The 26,952-nt window shown below is 48.0% G+C and overlaps 1 protein-coding gene across 8 annotated transcripts; it reads left to right on the top strand.

Annotated features, from left to right (window-relative positions):
- The first annotated feature begins 887 nt into the window (after window positions 1-887).
- On the top strand, window positions 888-26,939 carry Tty (tweety). Of its 8 annotated transcripts, none has more exons than XM_076314921.1 (9): window positions 888-948; window positions 13,942-14,150; window positions 21,612-21,884; window positions 23,226-23,560; window positions 23,667-24,098; window positions 24,400-24,501; window positions 24,575-24,811; window positions 26,142-26,335; window positions 26,805-26,939. In XM_076314921.1, the coding sequence occupies exons 2-8, from the start codon at window positions 14,013-14,015 to the stop codon at window positions 26,311-26,313; spliced, it is 1,689 nt and encodes a 562-aa protein (XP_076171036.1). In that variant the 5' UTR covers window positions 888-948; window positions 13,942-14,012; the 3' UTR covers window positions 26,314-26,335; window positions 26,805-26,939. The 8 variants fall into 8 exon arrangements, with proteins under 8 accessions (XP_076171036.1, XP_076171039.1, XP_076171032.1 ...); XM_076314924.1 differs by having other exon boundaries at window positions 24,572-24,664; XM_076314917.1 differs by having other exon boundaries at window positions 24,572-24,811.
- Window positions 26,940-26,952: the final 13 nt, after the last annotated feature.

Genomic DNA, 26,952 nt, shown 5'->3' with positions numbered 1-26,952 from the left:
TGGTAGGCCTATTCTATCCTTTTTCTCTGGTCTGGAGTAGAATTGCTCGGTCGATACACGGAATTTCATCCGTGATGGTCCACGAGCTAATTTAAAGCGATCTTTTGCAACGAGAAATTTAGAAATATCCCAATCGCATACGAAATGTATCCAATCAACGTTATCGCACGTGTTCGTTTAAAAATTTAATCGAGATGCGTAGCGTATAGTAATGGACGTCCCTTCGGATTATTTGCTTCAAGTGGAACTTTTATTAAACGTTTTAATGTATATTCGTGTAACGTAATCGTAACGTAGTACAACGAGGCAAATTCGAGCATATTGCTTGCGTAATTTTATTACGCAAATATTTGAAGCTGCATTGGAAAAACTCGATCAATCGTCGAATACGGACGGAACACAGGAAACATCGGGTTCCTTCTGTACCTTGACTTTCCAATCGGTTTTAGTCGATATGTTTCAACGTTTTTCAATAATACTTATCTATTTCTGTTGGATTCATTCTAAATCGTTGCAACTAGTTACTATTCGTGTACGATATGAGACCAAAATGCGTTTACTTATAGATACCAACAACTCGAGGGATAATGTTTTGTTTACTAACAGTCTTGTTTACTACGATGGCATTGTTCGTTCGAGCGTTTATTCGATTCAAAAAGAATAAAGATATTTTCTTATCGAGCTGGATTTTTCTTTCGATTTAGCTGTATCGTATGTTACGGAACTGTCACATGAATTTTACATCGACGAGGTATACGTACGCTCGTTTTCGACTCTCGCTGGTACGTCTTACGGTAGGAAGATGGAATCGCGTGCCAGTATGCTGGGATTGGTCGTGGCGTCACCCCACTCCACGACGGCTTTCAGTCGAGCTCGGGTCTTCGTGGGGCGTGGAGTGTGTGTTGTTCCGTGGTGTGTCAGTGTTTAAATTACTCACAGAAAATCAAGGTAAGGGAACCATTTTGTCAAGCATATAACCACGAATACAGCCGTGAGAGGTATCTTTTCGTTCGTTCGTTCAATAATCACCCCGGTGTACGGTTCTTCGAATGAAAAAATCGTGATCGTGATCGTGATCGTGATCGTGATCGTGATCGTGATCGTGGTCGTGGTCGTGGTCGTGGTCGTGATCGTGGTCGTGGTCGTGGTCGTGGTCGTTTTTACCCGACATTGCACCGAACCGGAGAATGTTGTGCGCGATCGAGTTTCAGTGATTTGTTTGCTAGTTCTCGGAATACGTACGTACGTACACGTAGCAACCAAAGTAATCATCGTTGCGTTCTAACGAAAGCAACAACACAAGAGACAGCGCCTCTCCCACGAATTAAGAGGGACAGAGACGAACGTGGTGGCGCTCAGAGTCGTCTTCTTCGTGTGTACTCTCGGGATCGATACACACAGTACACACTTGGCGCGACGTTCGTTCGTGTAAGGTTACGGTACGTACGGGATATCCATGCGGGTGTGCATGCCCCTTTCCAGCGTCGTTACGTGACTCTGTGCCGCGTGCGTGCTCCCTAAGGGCGAGGGTGAATTTTCGGCGTAGTTATAGAGAAAAATTCAAAGAAATCGAGAGAAGTATACGCTGTGATACGCGTTATGCGGGTACCTCGTAAAATGTTACCCGCTCTCGAAGCGAACACGCCGGCGACCGATGCTGAAAGGAAATGCGTGAAAATGACAGTAAGTACGGTGCGGTAGTTTAATAAGGGGGAATTCAGAGGCGGGAGTTTTGTTCGATGTGGATTCACGTTTGAATTATACGCGGCAGGAAATGTAATTGACAATGAGAGGGCAGTGCGAAACACCTTTGTCGGAGAAACGTCGAAAGAATATTTTTCTTTTTCATGGAAATTCGATTGCAATTAAAATATAGTAAAAAGAAAAATGTAACCGTCTGTTTTCGCTGTCACGTTACATCAAAGTAGAGCGACTTATCGACGGATCTACGTTATAATTGTGCAAATATTTTACAAAGTCACCAAGGATCAGTGTTTCGTTACGTATTAATTTCGAGTATTCCTCGCCTTCGATGGGCGGACAGTTGTTCAGACAAATAGGTAAACAAGGAGTTGTGGTAAATGTTGGTCAGCTTGCACTACCAAATACTTTTCGTTGCGTTACGGTTCTCAGTTTCGACAAAAAATTCGCATTTTATGATGTCGAACGATTATCGTGACATTACGTACGACAACGCAAGCGGACTCGTTTTTCAACGACATAACCTCTCTACGGCGCTTCCGATATTCTCGGCTGGAATTTGATCGGAGAATCCTTTTTCCACGAAAGCTCTGCGGTGTTACCGACTGGTCAAGAGGTTGAAAGCTCGATACTCTAATTATCGGAGTGCGTGTCCGGTAATTCTCATATAGAATGTATCCGACATTTTCTCGCGTGTACTTTTAACAGAGAATAGTCGCAACACGGTGGGTTGATAACAAAAAGTGACAACCGTGTGTCGCGCGTGCGCGCGTATGTGCGTATTTACGTGCGTGCAAGTGACCGTTCAGTGGGTAGTGACGGAATCAAGTTCAGTATGTATTCACGAATATCGATCAATTTAATAGTTACGTAGTGTTTTGTTAGAAGCGTGTATTACTTTTGAAAATAAATATTTAGAGTTACCGTACATCTTATCGACGAATGCTATTGTTCCAGATGGATCATTTGTATTGTTATCGTTGTCGTTGTCGTCGTTGTTGTCGTCGTCGTCGTCGTCGTCGTCGTCGTCGTTGTCATTGTCGCTGTCGTTGTCGTTGTCGTTGTCGTTGTCGTTGTCGTTGTCGTTGTCGTTGTCGTTGTCGTTGTCGTTGTTGTTGTTGTTGTTGTTGATGTTGTCGTTGCGATCCATAGACGTGAATAGAAAATGTTTCGGTTAACGTAGGTATTTGAAAAATACTTATCGAGTAGCCATCGAATCGGTACGAAAAGCTACAATTATCGCAAACATGGTCCGACAATATAAGTACGCGTACTATATGTGTATTTAAAATTGATCGAGTCGAGGTATGCTTCGTCCCATCGTTACGTTGGACAAAGTTAGGGTTTGTCGAGCCGATACTTTTTGCGTAAGGTGAAGTATCCTAACTTATTTATCGGTTCGGTCAACAATTATATTTATCGATCGGAATACCGTACAAATGAAAATGAGATTTATTTTTTCTCTGCGCACAATTTCTTATCCAATTTCTTAACGAACACGGTGGCACGTAAAACGGCACTTGGCCGCTTCTCTGTAAAAATTTACCGTTACCGTTACGTACTGTAAATATTTTAAAATAGCGACAAAGTAAGAATCGCAGATACGAGTTTGATTTTTATCCTTGATTTCTGTAAGTGTCGTCCGTATTGCCTTCCGTTTTCGAGCTCGCGCGACCTCGGATATCAGTGTCTCCGCTGTGATTGAATTCGTCTCGTACGACGTGGAAAAGGTCGCACGTAAATACATACGTATGTAGCTTTTCGCTACAAGTCAAGTTCCCTTTTGTAATGAGAATATATTGTTGTTATTGTTTCGTTGGATCGAAAATTGAAATTAATCGATCCGTGCTCATTGTCCTCTATTTTACGGTATCGTATCTTCGATCGATGCCGAAGTAACGCGGACGTACATATAGTATGGATACATACGTACGTACATGCGTATCTGTATTGTGTATATCGCGGCAGCCGTGAGCACGGAGTGTCTTTTTCTTTCTTGGTTATTACGACAACCGAGATCACCGAATGTTACCTATTTGGGCGCTTCGTAGATCGGGGAATCGTTGATTTTTCGGTCAGTCGAGTAAAACCGATCGAGCGTTTATCGCGCGAAACGTTACGCGACGTATACGTACATTGAAAGCGCGGAACTATTTACGAATTGTTCCGATGCTCGGGACTCGTGCGAGATTCGTTTTGTCCTCGCATACGCTCGACGGAGGTAGATTCGTAAACAGCAAAAAGGACGGAATACACGAACTACGCGCATTTGTATCCGTGTTGTATCATTGTTCGAAGATAGAGGTTGACGTTGGAAACGAATTTCCATTTAATTTGTAGACACTCGTCCGCGGTATAGAGCGAATCGAATATTAATAACCGTCCGTGTAAACTCTCTCCGTTATGCAACGAATCGAACTGTCCATCTTACTCGATACGAGGTATCGAGATGCTCGAATCGATAACAAGCGACTGGAAGTGGTGTCGGTTTCAATGAAACTGGAACACGGTGTTATTATTCCGTTAAGAACACACGCGAGCGCGCACGCGTGCCGGTAGCGAGCCTGGATGTTCTCCGAACTCTACGTTATCGACTGGGTAAAGTGATCGTTGTTCGCATTACGATGGTACTTGAAAAACTAATCTTTCCGAATAGAATAGTTGATAATCTTTCACGTAATCGTTGGAATACGTTACGAATTGGTATTTTACAGTTTTACCTGTCCGCGTACGTATCTACAAGGTAATGTAGTTCGCACGAGCTATGAAAATGGTAAAGTAGCGAAATAGCGTTGAACGCGACACATTTCGAAGCAGAAGCTTTACCAACTTAACGTTTAAACGACATTATAATCGTAACGTACGTAGCAGTTTCCGAATCGAAACCAATATAGTCGAGGAAATGCTACAAGTTGAGAGAGAGTTGCCAGCATCGAGGCGTATATGTATGTCCCGATACTGCGTGTCGTTGGTTCTCGATGGTGTAGGTACTCGTCGCGGTTTCAGCGTTGATTTCTTCGCGTCGAGTCGTCGAGTGCGAGTAACTTGCACTCCGATCTAGGTGGGTGCCGATTCGCGACAAGACTCGCAACGGACGATCGAATTCGTTCGGAGAAGGAAAAGGAGAGACGGTCGAACGATCCGTTGCGATTCCGTGCAGGTAAAATTGTCGCGATAACAGTGCCATCGGTCAGCGACGGTTGTTTCGGTTTTGTTCGCGCGTTGATCGTAGGTGTCCGCGGAAGACGATTCTGTCGCGGTGGTAAAGCAAATCACGCGGAGGGATGGAACCCGGAGACGTCTCGATTCTCGAACCGACTCAACTCTCGGAGTTGCCGAGTCCAATACTCTCGTTTGGCCGTGTATTTTTCGTTCGATTCGTAAATATGCGCGTAGACTGGCTCGAAAATGTATTTGCGCGCCGTATTATAAGTAGAAATTCTTCTTTAAGAAAGCTAAGCGGTAACGTAGTCGGTAAACGTCTACGAGCGTTCAGCGTGTACGCACGCTCGACACGTGAGAAGATTTTCCGCGAATAGAGTTCGTTTCGCGTCGAAATCTGGTCAAGGGACGGTCGCGGTCCAATGTCGCGCTCGCTGGACAAACAAGTCCGTTTCGAAGCGAGTCTTGTCCGTAGTTTTGGGTTAACGCTCGAGCGCCGGGTGCGTCCGTTCGTCCGTTCGTCCGTCCGTCCGTGAATTCGCTGGAACTAAAAAGAGTAAGTAGGGTCACCGCGTATCCCTCGTGGGTAACGCGAGACGATACCTGCAAAAAGGGTAGACGCGATACGAGCACTATCGGCGAACTTTGGACCCCCGAAACGGAAAGGGTGTACGAAAGGAAAGAAACGAAAGGTTAAAATTACAAAGATACGTATGTATGCGTATCGAGCGGGATATTTCGCGTAGCCGTGCTCGTGTGCTTCCGTTTCCGTCGCGAACGAACGGTAACGGAAGCGTTATCGAATACGGTTGTCGCGTTGGTTCATCGAAATGCAGCGATGCGTCGCGATGTACACGTGTACGTAGTACACGAACGACCGGCGCGTGTCTTCGGCCGAAACGAACGATCGATCGATCCGCTGGGTGAGAAGGTGATTTATCCGGACGTTGACGGAACGCGGGAAAAGCCTCTCCACTTGGCGGAGATAAGTGGAAGTATTCCCGAACCCGTTGTTCGGCCCTCGGTGCAGTCCGTTTCTTCACACTTGAAGCGCGCGCCGGAATACTATATTTCAGATCTTATCCGACGCGACTCGTTTCACCGAGGGACGGTGCGAGCGCCCCGGTCGACGAGCGCGGTCTTCTCCGTCTCTTCTTTTCGTTCTTTTGGAATTTTTCCTACCGTACAACGACGGTAATTGCGACTTTAAAAGAGAGATACGTACGATACGTACGATACGTTCTCCGACAAGGTTCATCGCTGTTCGACGCGGCGACCGTCCGAGTATCCACGTACGTGCTGCGTTCGGAATTTATTTGGAAAGTCTGCTCGCTCGTTTTACGTTGGATTTGTCGGACCGCTCGAAACGTGTGTTCGAACAATTGAAATTTCATCCAAAGATTTCATTCGATACAGATGGTAATACAGTCTCGAATATATTTAGATTCGACCGGGTACGATTAGACGGAATTTGATTCAAAATTTTTTCCAATACGAACGTCTCGCAGTTTTTAAGTGCGCGTTCCTCCGAATGAATAGCGCAACGGCAAACACTCGAATAAGTATTTCAAACGATCGTAAAACCGATAGAAAACCGTTCTCAGATTCGAACCTTCCCGGGAACCTTCTCCCTTTGAACTCAGTTTTGAAGTTTCTATCGAGTAGTTACGTGTTCCGCGGATTAATTTGCAGCTTTTCTTTCGATCGGTCGCTTCGTTTCCTCGAGCAGAAAAGAAAGCGAAACTCGGCAAAAGCTCGGCGATGTTTCTTCTGGCCTCTGAAATCGTCGGAAGAAGGGTGAAAAAGTAGCATCGACCGAAGCAAAGTGACGCGACGCGACGCGACTCGACGTGGCGCCTGAAAACGCCTTATAATCATTTACTTTTATGTACATATCGTGGAGAGAGAGAGAGAGAGAGAGAGGGGGGGGGGCAGGTTTCAAACCCGTCTTCGACGTAAATTATCTTTGAATTAACACGTTGGACCGTGATCCGGTCTACCGCGCGCGATACGCTCTCTCTTCTTCGTTGCCGTTTCCTTTCAACGGTTGAATTTTCCGTGCAAACGCTTCGAGCCTCGTTCTACGAAGACGCGAAACGAGACGAGCCAGAAGAAAGGAAGGGAAGCTCTGCTCGGACTTTTTAGCCGGTAGAATTGCAAAGCAAACTACGCGGAAGCGCCTTGGGTGTAGCTCGCGTAGCGCGCTTTGCGCGGTGTCTCCTCGGTCTCTGAGAAAATGAAAATTATTCGGCGAAAGGATGCGCAAATAAATTACTTACCCTTAACCTTTTCGAGGAATACAACGAACATACGTACGGTATATTCGTATAGATTTGTGCACGATCGATATTCGATTCTCGAAGGCGTAGCGATTTTTCTTGTTATCTCGAACGCTCGTTACCACGGATCGGGTTAGCTCGTAGAGCGGGAAGCGGCGCGTTGAACCGTGCCCGGGTTGGCTGCGCTGCGAATCGTTCGAAATGTCCGACTGTCCTGCTGCGAGGAACTTTTTAAATTTATTTTTCTCGCTCCCGTCCGTCTTTCTTGCCACCCCGACGAACAGTTTCTCCGGTAATCGAACCGGACGCGCGCTCTCCCAATATCGGGCCGACGCAACCGCGCAATCGCGCAATCGCGCAATCGGCAACCGAAACGTTCAAGGTCATCGGGTAATCTACAAAATGAAACAAGAGATCGCGATAAGGAATTCGAGGCAAATATTTGCCAGCGTTTCTTTTTCTGCTCCAAGTGGAACGAGCGGATCGAAAATGTCGATTTCTATGTCAAACGGAGCAATTTAAAAATAATCTCTACGATCCGACCTAGAGTTACCACATACCGGAAAACGGTAGGGTAGCAACAAACAGGAATAACTTTTTAACCAGAATTCGACTCTTTGCGAGCGAATTCGTTGTTTATCTCGAACGATCGAAAGCCTTGATATTTTTGGATTCGCGCGATATCGTTGACACGTTTGAACAGCTTGGAGAAAAAATATCGTAAATATACGTATTCTCGTTACTCGTATTTACCGTTTACGCGGTCGGAGAATATCTAGCACGAGGATCGATGCTTGGAAAAGTGTCTCGATAATCGCGTCGAGTCGTTTGAAGATTTTCAGGAACCTTTTACGCGTCTAGAACAAGGTACGAGAAGCGACGGACGCTCAGTCCTGTGATTCGGATCGGTCTTGAGTCGTAACGAAGCGAGAAGGAGATTCGGACGGAGATGCGATACATTGAATCGGTTTAAAAGTCACCAGTTCCGAGATAACGCGCGACGTAAAGTTTTGCGGCACGAGTACTTTGCGAGCGATTTCGAAGGAATCGCAACGAGTAGCGAGTAGCGAGTAGCTTCTCGATACGGCGTAAAGAAGCGGTGCGTCGTTCGATACAATGTCGGCAATACGTCAAAGAGGAAACGGGTGAGCGGTACGGTGAAAAGCAAGAGGTAGGAAGCAACGACTTCCGCCGATCGATTCTCTGCGCTCGCGGTTAACTCGGGCTCGGGCTCGGGCTCGGGCTCGGGCTCGGGCTCGGGCTCGGCTCGGGCTCGGGTTCGGGCTCGAGCTCGGACTCGGACTTCTTTACGCCGCGGTTTGCCGTTCGATGTTTCGCGCCGTTTTCGACCTTTCGATCGGTTCTTCGAACCCGCGGCATACTAGTATCTCGGTTAGATCTGGATCGGGTTGTCGATCGAAATCGCAAGTAGCGCCCATCCGATGGTATTCGATCCTCCACCGTATCGAGTCGATCGTTGTTCGACCGAAGCCCGAATCGTCAATGGTAACCGTTTCGACGCACCGAAACAGACTTTTTCTAACATCGTTGGCGAACAATGGCTTTACTCTTTCCCGTGAATTTACGCCGTGCGTCGAGGTATTCTTCCGTATCGATTTGTCGTTCGGCGAAACCCTTTTATCGTGTCGCGGTAGCGTATTTTTGCCCATATAGTTTCCTCTAGATATTCCGAGCGTTTCGAACCACGGTACGCAACAACGTTTCACATTTTCGACATTTCTGCCAATACGCGTAACCGTATCGCGAGTATTCGTAAGAACAATTGGAACAATGTACGATTCGTATACCCGTTGGTCCGTTTCGAGGTACGATTTCGTAAACGAATCCTTGTCGTTGTTCGAGTTTTCAAAGTTACCTTTCCTTCCGGTTTCGCGCGACGAAACGGTCGCGTACGCGCTACGTCCGCTCAAACTCGAATCGTACGTTCGATATTCGATCGCGTCCCTTTTCGCTAAAATTTCCGATCGTTAACGTAACCGGTGCACGAAACGCCGCCACTCGATGACGCGTGCGTGTTCGTAACGCTCTTTTTCGTTCGTCCGTGAAATCTCGCCCGATATCGCACTGGTACAATTTGGAAGTCGTTTTTTCGAGAATCGGACGATAAACGTACATCGCGACTCGATCAAATCTTTCTCGAAAGACCAGGGATTTCATATTTTTTTTTAACGATCAAAGTTGATCGTAACGGATAAATGTCATCTTTGTATTTCCAAAGTGGCGAGCGCGAAAGAATATTTTCAATTTCTCTCTCTCTCTCTCTCTCTCTCTCTCTCTCTCTCTCTCTCTCTCTCTCTCTTCGTTGTTCGAGTTAACGTTACTCTCGATCGATTCGAATATCATTTTTTTCTTTCGAAAAAGTTTGTAAACGCGATCAATGTGTCTTTCGGTGTTTCGGCAGAGGAATCGGTGGTGTTCGTTGAGAGTGAACGCGTATCCATGTATGCACGTATGCGAAGACGTGTGCAGGATAACGAACGATGATCGTTCGCAGGATTAAACTCGGTAATTCGTGCGCGCAAAAGTTTCTCGGGAAACGCGCTATCCAGCGATCTGGCTACACCGCGGAGGAAAAAAGAGGGAAGAGGGAGGTAGGTAGCCGATTCGCGAAAGTTTTCTCATTGTCTCGAAGCACGAGCAAGTTTCCCGTTGCAATTCCGCGAAGATAAGTATCGACGACTCGTCGTACTTTGCCCGTTCTCGTACTCGTACTCGGTATCGAACTCGGTTCGCAACGAGCTTTTAGCGTTAATAATGTTCCAAGGCCCAGCTGCGAGAGGCATTCAAAGTTGAGAAAACATCGACGAGGTGACGTTGAGAGAACACTCGCGTAGCGCGAGCCACCGCTTACAATTTGTCATCGCGATTCCCTCTTTACCGAGTCGCGATATCGAGGGACGCTGATACGAAGCTGAGAATTTCTTTCGTCCCAGCGGTGCGTACGTATCGGTACAGGGTGCCCTGATCGGAAGACTTGAAAATATCTTTGCTGGTTCGCAAAAGAGGGGAAAGCGTTGCGCGGTGATGGTTTCATCGTGGACCAACCATCTACCAAGTGCGTACGGTAGAGATAATAGCTCGTTGGCCTTGAGACGATGCGCGCGTGTCCATCCGCACCGTTCGTGCCGCGTTGGTGCTTACAGGAGTAACTCGAAAAGGAAAGAGAGAGTTGCGATCTCTTTCTCCCTTACGTGCGTACGTGCGTACGTGCGTACGTGCGTACGTGCGTACGTGCTTACGTGCGTACCTGGACACGTGTTCGGTTCGATGTCGAGGATCGAGGCTCTAACGGACAGAAGCACCTTGATATTTTCGACTCCAAGTACAGCTGTCGCTGGGTCGAAACTGCAACCGCCGGTGATACGCAAAACGTAAATCGTATCTATAAATTGCGCCTTATCGCGCACCCTTGTCGAGCTTCTGCGCGTTAACGGAGGGAAAAATGGACACTGTCGACGATAAAGGCGAATCGTCGAAAAGGCAGCGTTACGAGAGCGAAAGCTCCGTTCGAAAAGTGTCGGTAACCCGTTTCGACGAATCTTTCTCGTTGCGTTCAACGATCTCGTGTCCGTGGAGACAACGTTGCAAAGACCGTAACGTTCTACGCGTAAAATGATCCCCGTTTGAGAGGAACGATCGCCCAGTTTCGTCGGGAATCTCGTAACGCGTACGCGTGGATAGGTATTTAGATACGTACGCGCGACGAACGATGTATAGTATACCTACCGCGCACGGTAGGTTGAAATTGTCGTCGCGTTTGTACGCGTTGCGCGCGCACCGACCACGAGGATTCCGTTCTTCCTTACGATGTTACCGTGTTCCTTTTCGACAACCGACCGACTCGGATTAGTGAAAGATTTCGATTTGGTTTTATCGCGATTGTAGATTGTGTACCAAGTATACGGAGATCGTAACGCTACGGTGATCCATTCGGTTTCCGTTGCGCGTGCCCGCAAACGATGACGCGTGATTGTTTCGTTGCCTCTTCCGAAGCAGGCCTCGTAAATGTCGATCACCGTTGTACCCGGTGAACGTAATCCACCGCGATGCGCACCGATTTCGATATATGTTCCCTCGCTCGCTCGCTCGCTCGCTCGCTCGCACCCTATCCCCGTTGCCCTCGTACGGTGGGTTTCTCTGCTAATTTCAAGCTCATTTGCGCGACCGGTTCCCCGTTTCTACGATCTTCGAGGCCTTCCTGTCGATACCAAACGTTCAAACGTGAACCGTACGCTAAAAAATGTTACCACGGGTCGCGAAACGGTTCCGCGTATTCCTATGATTCTATCGAGCGAGTTCTGCCATGTTACGCGACGTTTGTTCGATTTACGAGCATTTCTCGTTGAAATATCGCAGGGTAACCGAATCGTCGAGTTTACCGAATAACGTTTTCGGATACGGATCTAGGTCTTTGTTTGGAAAACTGTTGACACAGGCTCGCTTTGATTTTCTCGCAAATGGTAACGGCCGAGAAACCGAATACGAGTCCTCGTCCAAAGATTACCGAAAACCGACCGCGGGTTTTCGCCTCGAAGCTGAAATCGTTCGGAGAATCTTTTCGAATGGCCAGGCACGTTTCGAGACGTCGATCGTTGAGTCACCGGTAAGCCAGCTTTTAGGCTAGGAGCCCGTTCTATCCACTTTCCCTCGAACGGACACGAATGCACGACCTCGATGAGAATGCGCGTACTCGGCGACTGCACCTTGCTCGACTCGACTCGACTCGACTCGACGAAACGGTCAATAGGACCGCCGAACAAACATTTTTCTTTCCTATCTATGGAACCGCTTCGACGACAGTGCGAACGCACGGAGTAACTCTGCCACGCGTACCGTGAAGCCTCTTCGTAGCGTTGAATATTATTCGTGTTCCACTCGCGCGTATACATCCGAGCTTTCGAAAGCACGCGAGGAAACGCGAAACGTACCGAGATTGCAACAATTACCAACGGAGAAACTCTCGTCGGTCAACACCGTGTCTCGCTACCAAGGAAACGAGGAGACCTAACGCGCGTTTTAAAGCCGGGAGCGCGCACGTTCTAGCCGATCGTTTCCCACGCTCTTCCTACCACCGCGAACAAGTTCAAGAATGGACCCAACTTCCCTGCGCTCCACCCTCCACGTTTCGTTCATTTTTTCTCTACTCTTTCTCCACGATGCTCGCGCTTCTGCGGCTCGGCATTGTAATTCCAGCGAAGACAAAGAACTAGCCAAAAACGCAAAAACCCAGAAACGAAGCCCTCTTTATTTCCCTGTTTTAATGCTCGCGAAAACGGAACTTTCGGTTGGCCAATTTCGCTGAAAATCTTTCAAACGGGACCTTTGCTCGTCTCGCGCAATTATTGTCTCTGGTTTTGAAATTAGCGTCCGGATTATCGGTCGCGAGCGCAAAATGGAATTGTTTCGTTCCGTACGAAAGGTGTACAATCGAATCGTGGCAGGATCGATCCAAAAGATTCGAAGCACCGAAACAGTCGCGGTAACGATGACTCTGTCCTGCCCTGTGCGAAGAAAAATTAATAGCAACGGATAAAGATCACTATACTTTGTCTAATAATAATAATAATAATCATCGTCATCGTCGTCGTCGGCGTCATCGTCATCGTCATCGTCATCGTCATCGTCATCGTCATCGTCATCGTCATCGTTATTACCGTTGTTCCTTAAATAGCTCATTTGTAAAGCGTGTCGAAGGTTTCAAAGTTTACGTATTTGTATCGAGTATAATATAGTATCAACGTAACGATCTCTTAATTATTTTCACCGATACCTTAGCGATATCGATGAATGGTTTTCGAAAGAGCGACTCGGTGAATATTGTCGTCGTCTTTCGTATTGCGCGCAATCCTTCGAAAAACGGAATTATTTGTTATCGGAGACGAAGAAAATTACTCGTACCGATCGAATTCGTTCGTAAATGGCGTACAATATGCATCGTTTTTGCGCGCGTATTACGTTGTAAAAACGACCGGTGAAAAACGAATCTAGGCGAAAAATTTGTGTGCCACGTGATGCCATCCCGATCCGCTTCGCTTTCTGTATTCGATCGATCGGGAAACGATCGAGAAATCGGAGTCGTTAACGGTTAAAAGAAAAGAAACGGACCACGGAGAAGAAACGTAGAGACAGAGGAGCGAGTAACAGACTCGCGGTACTCTGTGGCCTTGCCGATGCGTTCGAGCATATCCGCCGGCGGAGGATAATACCTGATTCGTTGAAAAGAATCTCGAGATACTTCCGGGAGTGGCACGTGTTCTCCTCGTTGGGTATCGTCGACGGACGAGGAGCGGAACGGAGAGCAGCTGGCACAGATTTCATTAATTAAGCGCTCGTTGCTTCCACAACGGCGCTTCGAGCTTAATTGAATCAGTCCCGGGCAAAGCGTTTTCGGAGCGTCTCGTCGCGTCTCGTCGCGTCTCGTCGCGTCTCGTCGCGCCTGGTCGCGTCTGGTCGCGTCTCGTCGCTTCTCGTCGCGTCAAGCAACGGCGACGATACTTAACGAAGATTAAATTACACCGATTCGAAATCGAGATATCGATAGTATTATATTTAGAGTCTCACTTTTTTACACGGGGGATTCGATGTAACCGCATAGAATAAAATGATCTTTGAGGAAAGCTTAACCGACGCAACCAACGAACATACCGGAAGTGAACGAAAACGTGTATCGTGGCGCGCTGCGCCCTGTCCAGGGAGATACTTACGTACCGTGTACGGTACGCAACTACGAACGGAAAATGAAAACAACTTTTAACGCGGTGACTGGTTGTTGTTACAGGACTCGTAGCATGTCTTGACGAGTAGGAGGTGTTTTTCAACGGGGTTTCCGGCAGACAAGGGTTCTCCAAAATGGCGGGCGGTCAACAGGTTCCCGAACAATACACGGTACCGTCGCTCGCTAGGGTCTTCCATAGCCTGCCGCACCTCAACGTTTCTCTTCATTCGGTCAACAACACCTTTAATCCACATTCCGAAATTTATCTAGAGGTAGGTAATATTGTCTCTGAGAACAGTTCTCCTTGAACGTACACGTTAACGCGTAGAAGAGGAGCTCTTTTCCGTACGAATTCTTCGAAAAAACGAAGAAACTACGTATTTTCGAGTTATTCTAAACGCTGGTCGAAACCGGCAATGTACAACGATGCGCGATCACCCTGGACTTTTTTCGAACGTAAACTTCCATTGTTGTTTCGGTGTAAAGGAAAAAAGAAGAAAAAGTTTCGATCGGCCGTAGGATTTTCAAAAATGTTCGTATATCGTTTGCGTTCGATTGGAACTTGGAACGCGTAACGAACGAAGAAGGCGAGGCTGCTACGTCTACGGTAAACGACGTTTACGGTACACGTACGTAGCTGTGTACGTATTCGTAAGGTTGTCGCGAGTACGAATACGATTGACTTCCTCGAGCGTCGAATGTTTCGCGATACAGACAGCGCGCGTCGAGGTCTTTTTACGCAAACATTCGGAACGGTCGATATTCCTTGTTATCGAATGGTAAAAATCTCGTAGGATTTGTTCCTCTTTCGGTAATTTCGAGCGTTAACGGTGGGGGTTCATCGAGGTCGGTTAACGGGGTGCGATAGCGATAGCGATCCATCGAACCTCCGTACCGGGTAACGTGGATATCCGAAAGTAATTTCGGCACGATTCCGTTTTGGCGACCGTACAAAGCGTTTCCCGTTGATTTCGAACCAACGGTCTCTCTCGATCGTGCCCGAGTTCGCTACTCGCGGAGGGAACGACCGAGAGATTCTTTGCCAACGCTTCGTAAAACAGAGAATCCGTCGAAGGGACAGGTTTAGGGATTTTAAAACGGAAACGAGCGATACAAGCGTCTTCGAACCTTCCGACGTTTACTCGGCCAACGAGTTATTCCTTACTAGTTTTAATTACAACCGTTGCTTGCGCGTTTCGATATTTTCGGTTATCTTTTTAAATATTTTTCGTTGTTTCTGTATCAGTTCGAGCCATAGTCGTACAGATCGATAACTTTGGTTAGTTTTTATTCGATCCATTGGAATTGCCGGAGTCGGGTCAACCGTGAATTCCTTTTAAACGAAACGGGCATTAAAATACAAGGATGCTCGAATCGGTCGTTACGTTGATATCCACTCGAGCAGGTACTTTGAGTATTCCCGTAAATTCGTAATATAGTACGATCGACGAAAGTATTTATCCGTTTACCGGTAAACGTGTCGTTTGTCGCGATCGCGTTACGAATCGTTTCTCCGAGAACGATTAAATATTTTACGAGCAAGGTATACTATAATACTATATATTTCCTTGCGATACGTTGAACGACAAGATCGCTTATTCGAACTACCGATTGCATCGTAGTTGTTCCGTTACTTGGCGGTCTACTCGCTATTTTGCATCACTCTTCGCGACTGTAAACGTTCTCGTTTGGATGTTTGCAACCATCGAAGAGATCGGTTCGACGCGATCGTTGCAAAGATGCGAACGATACGTCTTATTGAAAATGGACGATCGCGTATTAGCGACGTTGAACGCAGAGAGATGGAAAGTTTCGCTTCGATTAGGGAAAAAAGGCTCGTTTCGCGTTCTCTTTCCTTGTCTTCGTATTTCCTCCGCGAACGTACCGCGTACGTTTACAGGGTTGCGCTTGCAGAACTTCCAACGGAGGACAACATCGACCTACCGTACGGATTAACGTACCTATTCTCGTACGAACATTTCGAAACGGTCGAATAATTTTAGCGTCCGATTCGTTTCGATCGCTCGCTGCGATTCGAAATCACTGTCACGAGTCTAAGCCGGTGCAGTGACTTTCTCCAGGGAGATTCCTCGGCGACTTCTATCCCGAAGGATAAGGATTCCAGACGCTGAGACTGTTCTCGGGATACGTTCTATTCGAACGGAGTATTCCCGGTGTCCTCTTCGGGCGAGGCGGTTGTCCAAAAGGCAGCAAAAGCTTTTGCATCGAGAAGGGAATCGTACGCTTCTTCGTAGCGATGCGGGGAACGATGGAGGAGGAGGAGGAGGAGGAGGAGGAGGTAAGAGGGAGGGAGGAGCGGATGGTACGTAGAGAGGACAGAATCGGGGATGAGAAACGAGGAGGAAAAGGACACGGAGAAACGCAGCTGGATGCCGCGAGTGCACGAGAATCCAAGCTGTGTGTAACTGGAAAGCACAATGGCCGGGAAAGCTCAAACAATGCACAAAGGCTTTCGTATAATGCGCCTGGAGCAACGTGCGGGCTTTAACGTACTCGGTACGTCAGACCGCTAACTAGCGACGGAACCGAGACGCTTCCAGCGTTGTTTCAAATTTATTGTATTTCTATTGCTCGGTTCGTCCACCTAAATGCCTAAAATGTGATTTCTTTTCCATTGAATCGTAGACCTTGAACGTAGCACTTTTTCCAACATTTTCGAACGATCGATCGACTCGGTTCGTCCATTTTTCTCCGGAATCGAGAGATTACTTTTACGAATCCTCCGTTCGTTGAAACGGCTTTATCGCCTGTACCTACGTGTACGCGTATAGATGTTTAAGATCCTAGAAAGGAATCGTAGAGCTCCCGTCCTGGTTATCGTCGAAGAGGCGAAACCTAAATTAACGAAACGGTGTATCGATCGTAGCGAAACTTTTCCAAACGAAACGAGTACGTTATACGTACCGGTAAACGAACATTTCGTATTTCGCTTCTCCGCCTCTCGTTGGATGTCCCTAGCCATTGCTACCGCTGGCAAGGGCTTCCTTCCTCCACCACTTGCTTCTCGTCCCCCTGGCTCGAGTCTGTCGTGCTTCTCGTATCTCTCGAGGAGAAGCACGATCGCCTCGTGCAACGTCTTTCGTTGCAGATGTCGAGCACACGAGGGCAACTTATCGCTACAGACCACTCGGACGGATCTTGTTGCTTTCGAGCGATTCGATTGCCGTTCGTTTCGAGACGGTACGGAAGACTATGGGGATATTCGGATGCGATCGTCCACCTCCCTCTCTCTCTCTCTCTCTCTCTCTCTTTATTCTTTTTCTCCCATCGATCGCGCTCTTCCTCTAATTATCGTTCGGGCAGGTGCACGAATAATGTACAGCGAGAGGGGTAACGGGAGGCGAGGGGACTGCGAGTCCTTGTCGGCTGACAACACGTGTTCCAAGAAGGTAAAGAAGAATCGCGCGGGTAAGATTCGTAAAAGTAATAACGTTCTTTTTGAATTTTACCAACACCTTTGCCGAAATTTTCTTCCAATTCCGATAAATTGTCGATTTCGATCACTCACCGAGGGAGAGCGAGGTATTTGCCGTTTAAATAACCCGAGTGTAGTGTTTCGTCCAAGTTTTCAAGGTGGCCGTTATTTGTAAAACGTATCGTAGAAGCGCACTCGACGTACTATATTTACGTATCAATCGAGGCTCGTGCTCGCATCGGTATCTACGTAACACCTTCCCGGTTCTTCTTTTCGATTCTCCCCGTTCGCTCGCGTATCTTATCCCTGTACTTTGGTAGCGTTACTCGTCGTTCGTCCATCGCGTACCGTTCCAACTTCCCCTCCTGTTTACCCAGCCGCTTTCTTCCTCCTTTTCGTTTACCCCGTTAACGGAGTAATTCTTTGCATCGATCGTGTCCACGAATCGATTCTCTTACGCCGATTTCTTTCGTATCGCGTTTATTTGCGAGAAAAGAACGCGAGTACACGATACGCAGGCGTATCGTTCGTCCTGTAGCGTTGCCGGTGCTCCGTACCAACGGAAAACAGGTTCGTTCGGTTTTGCATGGAAACTGGGTTGCGTCGCGAGTTAAAATTGGCAAGAAAAATTGAAAATCTCCAACGATTTTTGATATCGGAGACGAATCGAATTTTCTCGCGAGTAAAAGAAATTCGGTAAACGAACGCAACACCCGTGCGTACGTGTATAGGTGCGCGCGTAGTATCGCGGTGAGGTTGAGAACGAGCGAAATTGGTCGGCCTGGGCGCATTTCTCTGGCACGTATCGGTAGGGTAGGTAGTCGACGAAGGAGGAGCCTCGGGGAAACGTCTCTCCGAGTATCCTCGACGCAACACGAGCCCCGGTAATTGGATGCCCGTCTATTGTTTTTCTCGCTTGAAAATATTTCGCGACGCGGCCGCAGCGGCGACATCGGTGGGTAATTAAATCGCGAGATGGCGTTTCTCGGTATCTTCCCTCGTTTCTTTTCCAACACTTTTCCCTAATTCGATCGTCGTTAACGTCTCTCCTCGCTTACTTCCCTATCGTCCGTCCTAAACGTTTCCCCTCGAACGTTTCGGAATTTCGGAGTTGTTGCAACAATTGTCACGTTTCGACGTAATTTCCCGCGCGAAGGTAGCTTCCGAGGCACAGTTGAGTAGACCGATCTCCGAGATGAAAAAACCCGCGAGCGTCCCGAAAGATAGGTCGATAGGATTTCGGTCTGTTCGGTATCCACGTCCAGAAAGAAAGACGACCTTGTCGTCTGCTGTTTTCAAATTAGCGCAACGAACGAGGAACGTGAAAGAAACGATTTGGATCTCGCGCGGTAGATTCGAGTCGATACGCGTGCAACTGGGGATGCAATCGCGAAGAGAGTACCGTGATCGTTTCGTTCGATAGACCCGGAAACATTGTTCCTTTTTTTGTTCGTCGAATATTCAAGGTTCGCTCGAAAGCGTAACGGGTAGCTGTTTCGAGCCCGAGCAGCGGTGGACAAGTTTCGCGTTGCGTTCGCTCGACGAGACTCGAAAGTGATACTGCGCGCGTCACGGCGCGTCACACCTACCGTGCGTCGTGTAAAGCGGACGGTCGAACGTCCGAGACAACGCGAAGTTTTTCGATTCATGGGTTTTGAATCTCGCGAGTCTCGGAAGAGAATCCATTTGCTCGGAGATACGAGTCCCTCTCGTTCTCTCTTTGTCTCTTTTCATCTCGAGCCCTCTTCCGGACCTATTTCAGAGTTTGCGTCGCGTCGCGTCGCGTCGCTGTGAATGCAACGACCGTCTTCCTCTCGGCTCGACACCTTTCGAGACTTGAATTCGAGCGATTAATTCTCCGTACTATACTTACGTATACGTACGTATAGTATATCGTAGCACAAATGTGCGTAGGCACGCACACGTGTACACTCTGTAAATTAGAGTATCGTAAACGATAGGAGGGTTTCGATCGTCTCGTGGCCATTGAATCGAAGGTTTTTGGTTCTTGTTTCGATTCCGATCGAAACGTTGACGGAACTACGTGTTCGCGCATCGAATAAAATGATACGTAGCGAACTACGGAACGTTATGCCCAAATTACGTAGGACGATGATCAACGAGTACGGAATTGTTCGAGTAATGGAACGTTGCTCGGACAGAATTCTATTTGTTCGCGATGGAACGAAAAGAAGGAATCGCGTAGACACGATATCGCGAATATTTTCGAAAGCGGAAAGAAATGGGTAAAATTGTTATCGTTCGATGGGAGCTCGAGAGACGGACGCGTATCCGTCGTTTAAAGTGGCGAGTAGCGTTCCTGCTTCGTAGCTCTTGAAATACTCGGAGCTGTCGGCAAGGTTTCGCGCCGACGGAAGTAAGGAATTTCGGGGTTCGATTTTGGCCGAGCGTGCACCGCGTATTTCTCGGTCTTTACTCCGTTCGGTCTCTTTCGACGACTAGGAACGTGCCTTTTAAGCGATTCCGTCCAAGTCCAAAATCAGTCTCGTCTTTCGTCTTACCGAGCGAGGAGGGTCCGATCGATCGTTTCGATGTGTACGCACGCTTTCTATTCTACGAACTGTATCCTGACGGATTTGTAAACTTTGTATCGAGAAATTGAAAAACGTTCAATTGCTCTTGGTCGGAAAAGGTTTAAGCTGCGCGTAACGTCACCGTGGAATTGGATTCGTAAACTGGAGAAAGCCATTTCGCGATACAGTTTGTTCGTAGCTGGAGAAGAAAGGTAGGGCTACCGTTAAATATCTCCATCCAAGTACAAGAGGTTCCGACGAGTATAGGTATATTCCTCGCAGTCACGTGGTTGAAATTAGGGGTGAAGTTTATCGATGTCGCGTAAAGAATGAACGCGATATACGTAGATGGGTACCCACGGGTGGGTCGATTTACCGAGTTTCTACCGAGTTTCACGGGGTGGCACACGTGATCCGCGGGTGGTTGACCCGGCGACACGCAGGCTTTTCGGTATCGCGATAGAAAACTCGCATCGTTCGGGAATCGAATGTGCCGACAACGAAACGATCGAAGAACCGAATCGGTGAAATTTACGATCGCACTTTCGACCGATCCTGTGCTCCCGCGTCCTTCCAACTTTGAATCGCAGCTGAGGCGTACGTGCGCGTTTTGTCGGTGTCGTTGCGTTTCGAACGAAAGAATGGACGATAGGTACACGCGTTGGAAAGATAAGTAGATGCGTGGCAACTTGGCAACTGCCTCCTCGATCGGAGCGTACCACCGTGAATTCGTCGGTCTATCGGTATTTACGTTCGAGTGGCATCGAATATTGGCCTATTCGCGTTAACGTTACCGTTACCATAACCCTTACCGTTATCCGTTTCCGTTTCCGTTTCCGTTTCCGTTTCCATTTCCGTTTCCGTTTGTCGCCATGGTGGGAGAAGCAACCTTGACCGTGAACCGAGTCGCGATTTTGCTCCAAGTTGGGCCCTCGAGGCATCGATCGGTCGCAAGGGGATAACGTGGAACGTAACGCGACAATCTTATCGTAGGATCGCAATTGACGATTCGGCGATATCCGTTGGTTACTCTGGTAAATATCGCGACTCGTAGGAGCAACCGTGACTCACTCCGTGAGTCAGCCGCTGTGCGCTCGAGCGATAATCCTCTCGCTCGGTAAGACGCGAATTCGATAAGGTCGATCGAAGGCAACGTCTTTGCCGCGTATCGATCAGCGCGATCGCGAGTACCGGAGAATCGTCCGTTACTCGTCGCGTGTAAACAACGAGTCGAAATTAGGCGTAGACGGAGGAGAGGAGAGGAGAGGAGAGGAGAGGAGAGGAGAGGAGAGGAGAGGGTGGTCCGATCGAACGTGGACGCGAGGACCGTCGGGTCGAAGGAACGTCCGGTTCCATTGGAAATACCGGTTCGAGCGTACCGCGCGTAGACCGTTTTTCTTTTACCCGTCTACTTATCGCGCTCGCGGAATTTTTCTTCTCTCGAAACTCGAGTTCAGCCTTAATTAACGGTACCCGGCGTAAGAAGACGCCGCATCGGCGACAGCCACGGACACGAGCATTAATTAGAAAGCGGGTAGACGCTTCGCCAGGACCATTAGCGTTCGTGGAAAGTTTCGAAAAAGGAAAACAGCGGCAACTGGATCTAATTAATCGAGACTACACAATTTCCGGATACACCGAACGAAACACTGGCCGAACATTTTAATTAGAAACATCGAACGAAAATGAATGTACGTAGGTCGGGTTTAAGGTTTCGTTAAAGATTCGCGTCGATGAGCAACGTTTAACGTTTTAATTGACAGAGCCTCGGGATACTCGGGAGTATCCCCGCAGCCTGGTTAATCCTGACGTTGCTGGTGCTGTTGGTATACCTGGTAACGAGATGCTGCGACCGGAAGCCGCGCCCCAGAAGGTCGATAACCCTGCTCAAGTGTTCGCTGGCCATCCTGGCGTTGCTCTGCAGCGGAGCTGTTGCCGTTGGGCTCTACGGTAACGACGACGTGCACAACGGTTTGGTACAATTGGTGGCTGCGGCGAAGAACGTCGATGGAATCATCATGGGTGTGCGGAACCAGGTTGGTGTTGGTACAGGAAGATGCATTATTTCGTTTCGATTCGATTCGATTCGATTCGATTCGATGTTCCTCGACGCTAATTGGCAAGTAAACTACGTATCGTTCGTCAGCGACGTAGCTATGTACAGTTGGAAGAAAATCAATTGGCCGGTCGGGGGTGCTCGAGTAATTTGCTTTTTCCAGCGCGAATTCTCTTTCGATCGATTTATCGACCGGGGTGTCCGGCGTTCGATGCTCGATGACGGTTGACTCTCGACATTGGCCTTGGGAGGCCGGTTGATTTTTTACGCCGATCGGAGCAGAACGCGTTAGATCGCACGGGTAGGAAGGTGCGCAGTCGGTGGGTTGCGCGTACTTCGATTTCTTCCTTAGACGCGGTCATCGTGGGTCGTCGTAAACCGGTGTTGGCTGGAACAACATTTTCCAAAGCGAAATCATCGATCTTTTCATCGTCGATTTGCCCGAATCGATGAATTTCCGTAAGCCCCGGAGACACATTCGTAACGGAGGAGAATAGATTTTCATGGGATACTTGGAAACTAAATCCTTCGTTTCGGATTTAGATCGAACGTATCGTCCAGGAGTCCGGACCACGAATCTTGGATTTAAACGAAAATTTCAAACATTTTTCTCCGTCGCGTTCGTCTTTATTTCCATCCATCTCGAACGAAACCGGAGGACGAGAAGGAGGAGGCGGAGGAGGAGGTATGTATCGCTCGTCGCGGTTCCTACCGATCGCTACGCTTTCTGTTACTTGGACGATCCTCCCCGGTAGGTGTTGTAGGTAATCGATCCACACGTATGCGCACGTATACGCGCGTATTTGCCATTTTCGTCTCAATTGTACGAGCATATCATCCTCGTGGTTATCGTCCACTTTGGTTTTCTTCTTACCACTAGTTGTTTATTCGACCATTCAACGTCCCCGGTTCGTATCCGTAGTTCAATCTTGGCAAGTAGACCCGCAACCTCCTCGTAATCAGCTTGCGCTCCACTTTTTTCCGCGCTTGAACGTGTCTTGGCCGACGCGCGCTAATTTGGGTCAAGAATAGTAAGGAATTCGCGGACTACCGTTATGGAAATAAAGCCCGAAAAGTAGCGAGCTCTGTGCCGAGACGAACGATCCGATTTTAATTAAAGATTTTCATTCGTCCGAGCGACCTGGTTCAGCTTTGGTAGCGAAAGGTATCCTATCGAGACAGCCGATCGGGTAGGCAGGCAGGCTCGCTTTTCGAGTTTCGGTAAAAGTTCGATCGTAGATAGTATCCCGTTCGAAACGACGAATCCTTCTCTCGATTGTTCGAAACGACGATACCCTGAACGAAAAACGTTCTGTTCAAGACCGACACGATAGAGACCACATTGAAGAAGAAGATCCAGCCGCAGTTGACCGCGATGGGGGACGAATTCGACGCTCCGGTGAGCAACAAGACTATGCTGGGCTTGCTGCTGGACGCTCTGAACACCACCACGCAGAACACGAACATCGCCGTGAACCGAAGCTTCGAGATTCGAAAGCCGCTGAGCGGAATCAGCCTCGCCGGAGCGATCGGGCTGGGGGAGAAGATAGAGCAATTAAGGTGGCCCGTCACGATGGCCGTCCTGAGCGCCCTTCTCGTTCTTTGCGTCGTGCTGATCGTCGGAGTTGCGCGACACTCCAGATGCGTTCTGATAACGTATGTGTCCACTTTCTTTCCTCTTGTTTCGGAGAGAGAACGGAGATTCGGTCCCTAGGTCGATTGGCGATAATCGATCGATCCGCGGAACGTTCGTTCGTTTCAGATTCTCGGTGTTCGGTCTGTTCGCGGTGATAGTCTCCTGGCTGATGGCTTCGTTGTACCTTGCGACTTCGGTGGCCTTGGGCGATCTGTGCGTGTCGCCGGACGGTTACCTAACCAGGGCGGTACCCTCGACGCTAGCCTCGGAGGTACTCTCGTACTACACGCACTGCGAAAACACGCGCAGCAATCCGTTCACGCAGAGACTGCGCGACGGGCAGCAAACGATCACCGACATCAGGCAGAATTTGAACATCGTGACGAGGTTGGCGATCGAGCTCTTCAAGGACCAACAGCTCCAACCGAAGCTGAGCAGTCTCTCGACCGATGTGAACACCGTCGACAGACTTATGTCGGGATTGGCCACGTTGCTCGATTGCAAACCCCTCCACAAACAGTACGTTCACGCGGCGAAGAGCCTGTGCCACCTGGGCCTGTAAGTTTACAAATTCCTGGTTTTCGCGTTTACGGTAGATGCGCGCGTGATTACTTGGCCAAATACCTCCGTAATCGTGAAATCTGAATATCGTTGGAAAAGAGGAGAGACGGACGAACGTTGCTTCGAACGTTCGACCGGGAGCGAACACTTTCAAAGACAATATACGTCCCCGTCGTCGTGGTCGACGTCTTCCTCTTTGCGTTTCGAATCTGCGACAACATCCGTCCGCGTATCGACCCTTCGAAAGTTTATATTCTACCCTTCGAAAGCCGTTTTAATAACATCGAAATCCGTTCAGGTACGGATTGACTTTTATGCTGCTGGCCAGTCTAGCCGCTGGACTCTTCTTCACCGTGCTAGTTTGGGTAGACTCTCACACCTGGATCTACATACGAAAACGGTGAGTGCGCGCGTACCAAGCACGCGAATCAAAGTTCGACAGAGTTCGATTAACAACGACTTTGTTCTAGAAGAGATTACCACCAAGTCGACGAGCAGGACCCGTATCTACCACCATCGGCAGCCTCGCAGGCGATAGCAGCGAGGACCCTTCGAGGCCAAGGGTCGTACCCGCCTACAGCCCCTTCTCTTTATCCGAATGCTCATGGCACTCAAAATACCATTAAGCAGCCTCTCTTGCTAACGCCGCCCCCGCCGTCCTACGCTACTGCGACTGCTCGAGCACGTCAGCTGCACGAGAGCATGCTAAAGTTTGTGCATGAGATTTTCTTCGGTTTTATTTCTTAGCAATCTTTAATCTTTATCGCGGAACGACGGTGAACCAACCGTGCTCGAACTCGACGTCGAACCGAAAATACGCTTCGAGTACCTCCGTTGCGTTTCTAGGAGAACCTACGAAAACGAATAACACTTTTTCGGCAAACCTTGTAGACGTTCTCGCCGAACGTTTACAAGACCGGTAGGAGAAACCTCGGTCGAAGAAACGGCGAAAAATTTCAATTGCGAAACGTCCCGACGAAACGAGCAAACTTGGCTACGATAAAGATTAAACATCGAAGAGCTGTGCGAGCTGCGAGAATCACTCAAACAATCTCCAACTATCTCCAACTATCTCGAGCTATCCTCCCGCAAGGTGTTCTTCGAAAGGAACCAAATGTTGCATTTCTTTCGAATTTATCGCGCGCGTTGAACGGTTCTTTCGATTTTTTTCTACGTTCATTGCCGCCAACGTAACAGACTACCGAGGGAAACAAAAAATTGCCCCGTTTCGTGTTTGTCGAACAAACTGAAATCACGATCCGGGTAATATAAAAACGCAAACGCAAACGCAAACGCAAACGCAAACGCAAACGCAAACGCAAACGCAAACGCACACGCTCGAACAAAAACACAGTTGTCGTGTTACATCAAACTATGTTTTATTTTACTATTCGCTTCGTACATAGACGATGTGTACTTTTTATTCGACGTTATGAGATGCGCTCGCTGATTTTTCATTCTTACCAATGCGTTGAACCGAATCGATTACAATTTACCATGTAACTCGTTGATGTCGATAGATACTGTATTAAGATTTGAATGCCGCTTTAATTGTGTACGATGCTACGGTGGTAATGACACGTGTTATATGATGGTACAGTTATTGATCGTCTTTTACCGCGGGAAAAAGTAAATTGTATACATCTTTTTAATAACCGCGCTAGTATCGGGACAATAACTGTACAAGCGTTTCGTATACGTTTCGATGTTCTTACACCATCATCGAGTTTGAGACTGTTACTACATATTTAGAAAGATAATTTCAAGCTAATGTTAAATATTCTTTGTGGTCGATGTTTAAAATGAAAAATTCGTGTTATGGAGACGTTCCCGACGTGTTACGGGGACCCGTTAGCGATAGTGCGCTTATGTGTGTGTTTTCGTTTTTTCATAGCGTTCGTACTTTTTTTTTATCTTTAGATTGTTTCATGAAAACGAATGATCCAAAATCTTCGCAATAGGAATACGCATAGATATCAGAGAATCGTCCGAGAGAAAGATAATGCTGCAACTTTGTTCGTTTCGGTTTCCTATTTACAGAGGTGGGGGTGTTAACGGGAGTGGAGGAGGCGGGGATCACAAATCGTCTCAGCATAATCAGCAGTCGACAGGTGGACGAACTGAACACCGTTCTGGACTCGGAGATCAACCTGGCCAGTACGCGACTTTGAGCAAACAGTGCAAGACCCTCGAATCCAGTGATTTTTACTGAGGGCACGCCCCCGCAGGGCCCGGTAATTTACATATTCCTCTCCGATTCTATCGGAACATAATTGAAAACGAAGAAAAAGATAAACAATTCGAACGATGATCACCGTTTTATTTCTTCTTTCGTTTCTTAATTTGTTGTTTTCTTTCTTTCGCGTTGAACAATGTCAACACATTGTGAAAACAATGTTGACAAATTGGCAGCGAAGTCACGTTATTTTCCATAGATTTTCTATATCTTGCACGTTAATTTCCACGAATCGCTCCGTACAAAGTAATAACGCTCACCTCGTTGCCAAGGCTCGAGTTTTCTCTCTCTCTCTCTCTCTCTCTCTCTCTCTCTCTCTCTCAACGACGACAACGGATGCCCGTGTATTGTATATATCGGCGACCGACAAAGATGTCGTTACGCCCTATCTACAATTTCGTGTATAGCTCTGTCTTGTCGATGCGGAGTAATTTCGTGACTGGAATAACCTTGTATTCGAATCGCAGGTAGAGAACCACCTTGGACACCGAGCGTGGCGTCCTTCACCGGTACCCTGTCTCACAATTCCCACGGACCCGCGCATCTGGCCACTTTTCAAGATTCTCGGAAGACGCAGACTCTGGATCCGAAGAATCTAGCGAACCTAAAGAGAGG

The sequence above is a fragment of the Ptiloglossa arizonensis genome, chromosome 6, assembly GCF_051014685.1.
Source record: "Ptiloglossa arizonensis isolate GNS036 chromosome 6, iyPtiAriz1_principal, whole genome shotgun sequence".
NCBI classification, from domain to species: domain Eukaryota; kingdom Metazoa; phylum Arthropoda; class Insecta; order Hymenoptera; family Colletidae; genus Ptiloglossa; species Ptiloglossa arizonensis.
The sequence above is the reverse complement of the archived record's forward strand: the minus strand, read 5'-3'. Positions and strand labels throughout refer to the sequence as shown.